Raw genomic sequence first — 11,493 nt, 5'->3', positions numbered from 1 at the left:
AAATACCAATGGGAGTATGGGGTCTGTTGAGCCAAGCCCATGGCCACTGCTTCTCCTTAAATGTCCTCCTCAGGGTCTGTTACCAATTTTCCACTTATTTTTTTAAATATGGTCCCTTTAGGGTAATTTCCACTTGGCCTCTTCCCTGGTGCATATGACATTCTTTGCATCATTATGCTGTGAGTGCAGAATGCCATGGTGTTGTCCCTCAGGGGTGGGCCCATGACGCCCTGCCTAGTGAAAGGTGGGGTGGAGGTCAGTGAATGATAGTAGGACAAGCAGTAAGCCCATAGAAATAAATGAATGACTCTGGGTCAAGCAGTAAGCCTGTGGGGGCCGGTGAATGACTCTGGGTCAATCAGTAAACCTTCTGGGGGTCAGTGAATGATGCTACGTCAAGTAGTAAGCATATGGTGGACAGTGAATGATTCTGGGTCAAGCAGTAAGCCTATGGGGATCACTGAATGATGAAGGGTCCAACAGTAAGCCCATAGAGGCCAGTAAATGATGCTGGGTCAAGCAGTAAACCTATGGGGGTCATTGAATGATGCTGGGTCAATCTGTAAGCCTATGGGGGTCAGTGAATGATTGTCAATCTGTAAGCCTATGGGGGTCAGTGAATGATGCTGGCTCAATCTGTAAGCCTATGGGGGTCAGTGAATGATGCTGGGTCAATATTTAAGCCAGTGAATGATGCTGGGTCAATATGTAAGCCTATGGGGTCAGTGAATGATGCTGGGTCAATATGTAAGCCTTTGGGGGTCAGTGAATGATGCTGGCTCAATCTGTAAACCTATGGAGGCCAGTGAATGACTCTGGGTCAATCTGTAAACCTATGGAGGCCAGTGAATGACTCTGGGTCAATCTGTAAGCCTATGGGGGTCAGTGAATGATGCTGGGCCAAGCAGTAAACCTATGGGGGTCAGTGAATGATGCTGGGTCAATCTGTATCTGTAAGCCTATGGAGGTCAGTGAATGACTCTGGGTCAATCTGTAAGCCTATGGAGGTCAGTGAATGATGCTGGGTCAATCTGTAAGCCTATGGGGGGCAATTCCATAAAGAACTGAAGCATTGCAGCCAGGGCAATTCAAAAAACTACAATCAGGCTTTAGAATCTTGAAGTTTACAAAGTAATTGCCCAAGGTTACTTTACATATAAAATCTTTTTCTATTCATTCATTTAAAATGTAATATTTAGTTTGCAGAACTGAACCTTTAAAATAAAAACATGCTGCATGTATTACATATGTGAGGGTGAAAAAAATATGGGGGATTTCTTTATAATGAGTTCTCTGTAAATAAAGAATTATCGTTCCTGGAAGTCATTGCTGGGAGAGTAATATTTTTATTGCAGAAGGGGCAGCAAACATACCTGCTTGGTCCCATTTTTTTTTAAATATACTCACCTGTCCTCGCTCCCCCGTGGACGCCCCCTCTTTTTCACCCAATCCCCTTATGGCTTCTGGATCTTTAGCCATTGATTGGCCGGGCTGTATCGATACCTGTCATTGTCCCTATATCCCTGCAATAACATTTACTTACCTGCATTAAGGTGGCAAAACTTCAGGTAAGTCTGTTTTGTTGCAGAGATGCCCGATATCAATAGAGCCAATCAATGGCTGAAGATCCAGAACCTGGAAGAAGATTGGGTGAAATTGGGGGCTTCATGGAGAACCGAGGACAGGTGAGTGCAACTGAGAAAATGCACCCAGGCAGGTAAGTTTATTTTATTGCAAAAGGGACATTGCTGCCCTTTCTACAATTAAGATAAATCTTATAATCTTATAAAACTCCCAGCAATGACTTCCAGGAACTAAAAATCTTTCTTTGCAGAGGTCTCATTGCCCATAACATTCATTATATAGATATCCCTCATATTTCTTTCACCTTTCGCATATGTAATGCATTCACCCTTTTTTTTTGGCAATCAGCCCTTCGATCACATGCCTGTAGCTATTCACCGCTTCTATTTCCTTGTCACGGAATTTCCAGGCTGTGAAAAAGAGAAAAGGAAAGTGGGTGTAACATTGGAAGGGGAATGCCCTGTCCTAGGCCAGCCCTCCGCTAGATATAAACTTTACACATGTGTTTGTGTACACAATCCAACAATACAACACCATGGGGCTAACCTGCAGCTCTGCCAAGGATGGTGAGTGGTGCAAATGTGAAAAAATGGGTGTATGTCTATGTGAATGTATAGTGAATATACAGGGATATAGGGGAGGAGGGTGAATGTGTGAGAGATGGGAATAGGACATTCATTTATCTCATACATTGGTTAAAGCTCTTTGTGCAAAACAGGAAATCAGAACTATAATGTACTCAGCGTCTTCCCATGCAGATTTGTTCTTATATCTTGCAACGCTTTTGTTCACCGAAAATGACAAAATTTATTTAATATGTTTGTTACATATATAAAAAGTTACATTCATCTAATACAGTGACACTGATTCCGCAGAAATTCCATAGACAATCTATAGAATCATTGTAGAAGTCTGATTGAAACATTGTATTTGGTGGGTTTACCAAAGAATTAGAACACGTTCACTTAGCAAATTATATATTCACTGAGCGTAGTGAATAACGTTACAATATTTACTTTATTATTTGATTGTTTTTTTATTGTTATAACTTTTTTATTTATATATACTTTATTATTTGATTTATTTTATATTTTGTAATTTATACTTTATTATTTGATTTATTTTATATTTTATACCTTATTATTTGATTTTTTAATATTTTTTTCACTTTGTATTTATTATTTACATGTATTTTATTTTTTTGACTTACCAAAGAAGTTCACTTTGCAAAGTCACTCTGGGATTTTTCACTTTCCTTAGTGAATGGGGTAAACTTTGCTGGCTTGCACAAATCATGTTTTTTACAATTGCTTGCATGTGATTGGGTGATCTTTGCAAAGTAACTTTTTACTGCATTCACTAAGCTACAAGATCTGGTGAATATAATTCACTATACTAAGAGTGGCAACCTTTAAATATTGTACATATATGAGCGAGCCATTTTTTTTCTTTTACTTGCACATGATTGGACTGTGTCAGAACACTGAAGGTCCGAAATGGCCCTAAATGCGGCTCTGAATTTTATAATTTTATTATTATTTATATTTTTTTTATAAAATGAGGAACAAAGCAAAGTAGCCCAAAACAGATTACAATTCAGTTATTCCATCTGCATGGAAGTGGCGGTCATTATATGGAAGTGGAAAAAATGAACAAAGATAATTAGCTGAGATGCAGCAGAGCGTGCTTCCGCTTTTTCGGCATGGTACCTTTGAACCTTGTGTCTGGTATATGACTGAGGATACCATATAAAATCATAAAGCACGTGAGAACTTATATACAGAGCACACAATGAATCATGAACATTGGCTGGCTGCTGATGATTTGGCAGCTGGTCCGGTTTAGTTAATACTTAACTGTGAATGATCCACTATTACTCATATAAAGAACACCTGCATTGTATAACCGGATGCCATTCTGGGCTAAAAATGAAACTTGTTTTATAAATACAAAGTTATCAGAGCAGCGTATTTATCATCGGGTTTTATTGCAACATATCTCCTCTGGCCATATAACTGCACCCAGAGAACAATCTACTCCCTGAATCCCATACTCCAGACCAATAGGTGATAAAATCTACAAACCATCTGCTGGTTGCATCCGTTCCTTTTTTATTATCATTTGCTTTGTATATGTTTTAAATAATCTAAGTAGTAATTACCCAGATTATGGAGCTATAAAGACCATACAGCTGGAAATGGACCATGAGTTATTGCTGTATTTTGTAATGCTGATCTGGGCTAAGGGTCAGGGCTTTAGGGTAGGGTGAACTGGGCAATTGAATTGCCCACCTTCCCAATGCCCTATTAACAAAAAAGTAGAGGGAGCTAAAATTCTGTCCTTTTGGGGTCACCAATTCATAGTTGACTTCTGCTAAGGGTGCCTACTACTTATCTATGCTCCCTGCTCCTCATTTTGGTTTACCCTTTAGGTGTTGTCTCACTTTTATATATATTATTATTTGTTATACGTATATTTGTTTTATTGTGTTATTGTGTTATTGTGTATTATTTTAGATCTATACCCCGCAGCTTACTGACACCATCATTTTTATGTTTTCAGCTCCGGGGCTTTCTTTTCACCCGCACTGCAAAGGCTCTCATATCTCCCTGAATGGCTGCCTTCACCAGGCCAGACGATCCTGCAGCTTCCACGATGGACTGGTCTTCTCCAACCGCCCGCTGAAACCCAGAGAAAAAGTCTGGATTAAAGTTCTGGAAGAGGAGTCAAACTGGCACGGTTCAATAAGAGTGGGCTTCACCATGATGGATCCTGACAAAATCAATGACCAATCTTTACCGCCATTTGCTTGCCCGGATCTTATTGAACTTCCTGGGTTCTGGGCCAGCGGGATGCCAGAAGAAGTTTGTAAAAAGGGGGCCGAACTGTGCTTCTGGATCAACCGAAAGGGACAGGTGCTTTTTCAGGATTGGCCAAGATCTCGACCCAAAGTTCTCTTCTCGGGAATTCCAAAAAAAACTCCAGTCTGGGTCATGCTGGATGTCTATGGCAAGACAAAGGCCGTACAGCTAATAAGTGAGTAGTTTATTTTGATATTTACATTTTTTACCAATTACAGACCGAATTAAAGATCTGAAGTCCAACCAATATTGATACTGAATCACTCATCAGCCTTGAATTGGTACCGTTGAGGGGCTTAAGGTTCCTCATTACCATCTCCCTCATTGATTGGTTTTACACCTTCATTGAAAATGCAATTAAATATTCCCATGGTGGAATAATTGTGGCATAAGACAGGGACCCTGGCTATAATTCACCCTAACCCCAATTAAATATTCCCATGGTGGAAAAATTGTAGTATAAGACAGAGACCCTGGCTATAATTCACCCTAACCCCAATGGCCCAAACCCATTTTTCCCCCAACAAACCGTTGCTGTAGTTGCTTAGAAATGTCTCTCTTTTAAGTTATCTCCCCTTCTTTTTAGTCTTTTTTGTTATTGGTATGTACTATTTCCTAAAAAATGTTCAATAAAAATTTACCCATGAACAGGGTTGTATTTACCCACCAAGCCATGAGTTCCTCATTCTTGCACTGTTTAAAACTGCACAGGTTTTTGTTGGGCTTGGCCTTTAACAATGATTTTTTACATTTTTTTTTTACTTCTGTCAAGCTAATGTTAAAATTTATTTTACAGATCACCGATCCAAACAGACCAAATCCAATTGTTGCTGCCACCAATCCACCACCAAAGGTCAGTTGACTGCTATGCAAAGCTTCTAATTTGGTTAAGGTCTCATTATGAGTCCAAGACTCAGCAAAGGGTCTATATATTCCTTACTCTTTGGGTCTGATTTATTTAAATTCTCCAAGACTGAATAACTTTGACGTTTGCTTATTAAAGGAATCCAGGACTGGAGGGGATTTGGACTTGTTCTGTTTTCGGTAGAACATAGGACATGTGGTGAAGCGATGGGTTCCAGGTCAACAATTTTTGTCTCTATTCATTCATCTCTACAATTCATCTCGATAAGATACTCATATATATAAAGGCGGCGAGATAACCATCGGAACTCAGGTTCTCCAATGATAGTCTATCTTCTCCAGTCCTGGAAAGTTTTGATAAGGCCCCTGGTGTGTGGTACTGATGGTTGTCACTCTGGTACCCATGGCCGCACCACATGCCCTGTTCTACTTACAACACAACAAGGTCTCAAATCCTCTCCAAAGTCATGGAGGGTCACCTACAGGCCAGAATTTTGGTATAAACAGAGTAACTTTGTACAGGATTAATAAAAAATGTTTGCAGTTTCTGTCCCTTGAGGGATCAGGTTGACCCCTTTTCCAGGTAACCATCTGCTGGTTTAGTTTCCATCCTGCTGTTGGAATCCATCATTAGATGGCTCATTAGTTTACTAGGTCAGATTTCTCTTTCGTTTGTATAATGACTTCCTTCATCACGAAATTTGGATCAGCTCTAAAGTATGCATTGTATCTGGTCACACCACTCCACCCAAGTGATGAAAGGAGTGGTGCAAACAACCCAGTGAGAAAAAAGATCCCAGGCTACCAGACATCTGATATCATTACTGTTTGTTTGGATTTTTAGTATTATTATAATAAATTATTCTCATAAATCAGTGGAGGGAATATACGGGAGGAAACTGACCACCAAAACAAGATGGCGCCCAATCTCCCATCTGCCATCCTCATTTGGGTCATCATCTTAGACTCTTCTTCCTGGACACATTAACCAAAGATATAATCAATTTACATAAGAACAGGTTATACTGTATATTAAACAATCTTTGGAACCCTACTCGCTTATCAATGGTTATGCAACATCCCCAAATTTCATATTTAAATGTACCAGTGCAGAAAACAAGGGATTTTATAGGTACCAAATGCAGAATGTTTCATAAAAAGGTACACAGTGTTTTAAAAAGAACAAAACAAACACAAAACAAATAAATATACAGACAAAAAGCAGTTAACATTTCATTAGATGTTTATTGTTGCTATACAGTCATATAGTAATATATATCAATAGAAATAAATAGTATAAAATATTAAGAAGTATTAAATAATAATAAGTAACATATAGTATATAATAGTAATAAATAATAATAATAGTAGTATATAACAATAATAAGTAATATATAATAATAGTAATATATAAAATATATAGTAACAGATAAAAATAATAAATAAATAAATGAAGTAATATAGTAATATCACCCTCAAACTGCCTAGCAAAAACAACATAAATTCCTTAGGGTTTTATATATACTTTTAGTATTGTTTTTGTCTTTTGTTTTTGCTTTCATTTTCTGTTTTCATTGTTTTGGTAGCCTTTGTTTTACCCCTGACCTCTCACCTGCCATTGTAGTGACATTCTTATGTTTGCAGCCTTTGGATGTAACACATAAAAAGTTGTCTGCTTTAAAATTATATTTTCCTGACTATATTTGATCTGCAGAACAACTTTTTTTTACTAGTCCCACAGGTTCCTTAAACCCCTGAACCCCTACACAAACACATTGGTTACATTGCTGGCCCAATATTCTTCCGACTGACTCTAATTTAAATCCACAATGTGATTTTGTCACATTAGAAACTGCAATAATGACACCACTGGGTCTAAAAATAAGATATCTTGTGAAACAGAAAAGTTTATTTAAAAACATGTTGAGGAGAAGGAAAAGGAGAATGCAGGGATGGAGAAATAAAGGCAAACCAAACTTCAGCTTTAACGAAAACATATACTACCAATAACATTTCCTTTGATGGCCATGTCAATAAACAGTTTGATTATTCTTTTCATTCATAGTAGTGGGAATAGAGATATAACTATTTTTTTTTAATTTTTAACAGTTTCTACAGGAGATCACGACATTGGCAGAATATGGACTCGGGACAAATCACAATCAACTCTGAATAAAACTTCGGAGCTCAGGGATCATCCTCTGCACAAACCCAGAACAATGGACTTAGAATCAGATTTAGAAGAAGGGTTCCCAACATTCCCCCTGGGAGACGATTATCTTTGCGTTATCTGCAAGGACCGACTAGCGGACACAATGCTGTTTCCCTGCTGCCACAGATCGTTCTGTGAATCCTGTGCTGTGAAGGTGAAAAGCCAGAACAATCTCTGTCCATTGTGTCGTCAAACCATTGTTCAGTTGCAGAACATCGGAGTACCACACATGCTCATGGAACCACTGAGCTGATTTCAGGAGTTTTCCACCATCCGACCTCATGCTGCTTGTGGGCACAATGACACTTTATAGACTATTTTATATGCTGAGAACTTTATTGGTGAACTTTATGGACATTTTTTTATGTTGTTAATCCATATCAGTACTGGAGTTTTTGAATCGTTAAATCTTTAGCCATTTTTGCATGCAGAAACTTATCTAAAAAACCACAAAGTGGCATATAATAGACAGTGGTGAAATGTATCCATGACCAAATCATTCTGGGTTGTATCTCCTCACTTTACCAGGCAGGAAGTATGGGAAAATCTTTAACAGAGATATCGAGATCAATTCATGTAAATTTATATTTCTGGTATATTTACCCTTGCTTCCTGTTTGGTGCAAAAGTTGTCCCTGGGACATCATCTGTGGGGAGGGGTCCCACCAACAGCAGTAAAACCTCATAAAGTGCTAATCCTTCCCCTAAAAAGACTTACCTTACTTATTGGATCTGGCCGCTTGCTGCTGACATAAGTCAGCCTCATGGAAGGATCTTGGAAAAGCTCAGGATCCCCAAAAGAGGACACAACAGAAGAGCCCAGGAGTGTTCTTGTGGGATTTTGGATCTTCAACGTCTCCCAAATCCCTCAAGAAGACCCCTGGACACCACCTTGCCCTGGGAGCCCCATTGAAGTCTGGTCAGAGGTGGCTTTAGAGAAAGTAGGGTCATGAGCTATTGGAATTCCAGTTCCCAGCACCCTCTACCTTTTGTTAGTTGGGGTCCTAGAGAAGGGGGGATCCTGAGCCCTTTCCCCAAAAAAACACATTGGGGGCAACCACATAGGAGGACCTTTTCTTTTAGTGGAAGTTTAAGAGTGGATAGAAGAGCACAGGAGTGTTCTTGCCGGGTTTTGGATCTTCAACCTCCCCCAGATCCCTCAAGAAGACCCCTAGAAATCACCTTGCCTTGGGGAGCCCCATAAAAGGCAGGCCAAGGATGGTTTTAGACAAAGCGAGGCCCTGGGCTACTGGAATTCCAGCTCCCTGCACCCCCTACCATTTTGTCAGTTGGGGTCCTAGAGAAAGAGGGGGCCAAGGGCTATTGGATTTTCAGTTACCTGCACCCCGTCATTTGTCAGTTTGGGTCGTAGAGAAGGTGGGTGATCTAAGCTATTGCCCCTTTCCCCCAAAAAACCCACATTGGGCCCCGGAGTAAGATAAGTCTTTTAAAGCTTTTTCTTCAATGGTGTTTTTTATGCAAGTTTTATGCATAGCTGGGGTCAGCCATATTAGAGGAACTTTTATTTTAGTAGAAGGGTCACTTCTAGAGTGGACAGAGAAAGGTAAAGAAATGTTGAAAAGAAAGGTTGAAGAAAGTAGAAAAGAAGAAAGTTATTAAAAAAAAAACTTGATGGAAGTAAATGTTCAAATTTGAAAGAGAGAACGGAGAGGAGAAAAATGATGGAAAAAAGGGACAAAGATGGGACCTCCATGGGTGTGACAATCAGTTCTGTAATAAAAACTGCATAAAAAAACATTTTTTTTCCTTAAAAAAGAGAAATTGTAATAGGATTTGGTCAACAAAAAGGTGGTGAATTACCTAATATATATCAACTAATATATGTCATGTTGTATAATAAAGCAAGTTATTTGTTTGTTCTATGAACAGTGTTTAAAGTCCCTATAAAAATCTACCTGGATCTCTCCAAAAATGAAATTCAATATACAATATAATCTTACAATTATTTGTATACGTTGTAGTTGATCTGCGGAGTGATTTCGCTGAGTGTGCAGTATTAGATGTAGATCTGTGTTCATCAAGCGCTAAATGAAATGTGAATAATGTACATGATGTATAATGTAAATCAATTCTTAATATGGCTTTTTATAATGGATGTGTAAAAATGATAAATGAGACGTTATATTTGATATAAAGATGACTTTTTACAAAAAGAATAAATAAAGGTTCATGCAAAGCAATCATTATTATTATTATTATTATTGTTACTATTAATATTATTAGTATTATTTTTATTAATAAACAGGATTTATATAGCGGCAACATATTATGCAGCGCTGTACATTAAATAGGGGTTGCAAATGACAGGCAGATACAGACAGTGACAAAGGAGGAGGAGAGGACCCTGCCAGAAGAGCTTACAATCTAGGAGGTGGGGGAAGTATCACACAATAGGAGGGGGATATAGAATGGTGGGGAGTAGTGAGGGTTTAGGAGACAGAAGAAGAGGGGTAGGTGAGGGGGAAGCGTTGGGTTTTGAGGGCTCTTTTAAATGTACAGACAGTAGGAGCAAACCGAATAGGACTAGGAGACCATTCCAGAGAGTGGGGGCAGCTCTAGAAAAGTCTTGGAGCTGTGTGTGTGAGGGGGTAGGTAGGTGGGAAGGCTGTGTATGAGGTAGGTAGGTGGGAAGGCTGTGTATGGGGTGGGTAGGTGGGAAGGCTGTGTATGGGGTAGGTAGGTGGGAAGGCTGTGTATGGGGTGGGTAGGTGGGAAGGCTGTGTATGGGGTAGGTGGGTGGGAAGGCTGTGTATGGGGTAGGTAGGTGGGAAGGCTGTGTAAAAAAATTACAAAATGTCCAGTTCTTATAAAAGGGCTCAATGCCATGGCAGGTCATAGCACAAGGACACCTCCAACATCACGTCCTTTGAATTGCGGGGATGTGTTTCTTGTGTCTGCATTAGTTTTTACTTTTAGGAGTTTTCCCTTTATTTTCACCCAGTAACACACTCCTGTCTTAGGGTGGCTACACTCCCTGCTCTGTACCTATGGAGAAGGAATGTAGCCACTTGGGATGATCTCTAAGAATTTGCAAATTCAGAAATTGTAACTTGCAGCTTCTTGCAGAAATGAATGCCACCATGTATATTATACAGCAACTGCTCCCCCTGCTGGCTGCTATACAATGTACAAAATGAGCAAAAAGAGTTCTGTACATCCCCTTTCCCCATCCCATTCAAAAAATCGTACTTGAAGTAAAATGAATAAAATGAGTACAGGAGTAGAGAGTAGCCCTTGCCTATTCCCAGAAAGAGAAAAAAAAAAAAGATTATTCAGCTAAGTTCAAGACCCCTTAGGACCCTTTATTAGGCTTGAGACCTTCTTGGATAGAAAATGGGGCATAGAGCCTCTGTGTTCCCCTCTCCCATCTATAAAAAATGTCTTTTGACACAAGCCGGACCCCCACCTGCCCCCCAAACCTCGCTCATGTCCCAGTCAGAGGGAGAAGAACACTCGGGGTCGCAGAGCAGCTCAGCGAGGGACCTAAAGCACCCGGAACAGAAATCAAAGGGGTCCTGGGACCTTTTACACATCGCTGAATCCTGCAGATAAATGTTTATTTCTAGGTTCCTTTCTAGGAATAGTTAAGGGGTTATATGTATCCCTGTAATCAGTTATGGGCGCAGACAACAGCAGGCCCCTGTGCAAAAATATTAGTACCCCTCCTTCCCTCGACAAAACCCCCAATCTCAATCTTTACCTTTCCCTCTTCTTATTCTTTGCAATTATTTTTTTCTTTCTCCCCTCTTTATCTTTACTTGCAGCTCAGCTTGTGAAGGGGTCCAAGGGTGGTGTTGGTATAAAATCTCATTATTTGACAGCTATTAGATCGAATAGTGAGACATTGTTCGGGTGATCGAATGCCGAATTCCAATACCATTAAAGTCAATGATTGGAGAGTTCGGGTTATTTTTAGGGACTATTAAAGGCTGCAAGAGCAATCAGATTGCTC

The 11,493-nt window shown here is 39.5% G+C and overlaps 1 protein-coding gene across 1 annotated transcript; it reads left to right on the top strand.

The window, feature by feature from the left end:
* Positions 1-2,081: 2,081 nt before the first annotated feature.
* Positions 2,082-9,721, top strand: NEURL3 (neuralized E3 ubiquitin protein ligase 3). The gene is made up of 4 exons (XM_072402856.1): positions 2,082-2,150; positions 4,147-4,620; positions 5,242-5,298; positions 7,419-9,721. Exons 1-4 carry the CDS (start codon positions 2,120-2,122, stop codon positions 7,772-7,774), a joined length of 918 nt encoding a protein of 305 aa, XP_072258957.1. The 5' UTR covers positions 2,082-2,119; the 3' UTR covers positions 7,775-9,721.
* Positions 9,722-11,493: the final 1,772 nt, after the last annotated feature.

This window comes from Pyxicephalus adspersus, chromosome 2 (genome assembly GCF_032062135.1).
Source record: "Pyxicephalus adspersus chromosome 2, UCB_Pads_2.0, whole genome shotgun sequence".
In the NCBI taxonomy this organism is placed as follows: domain Eukaryota; kingdom Metazoa; phylum Chordata; class Amphibia; order Anura; family Pyxicephalidae; genus Pyxicephalus; species Pyxicephalus adspersus.
The sequence above is the reverse complement of the archived record's forward strand: the minus strand, read 5'-3'. Positions and strand labels throughout refer to the sequence as shown.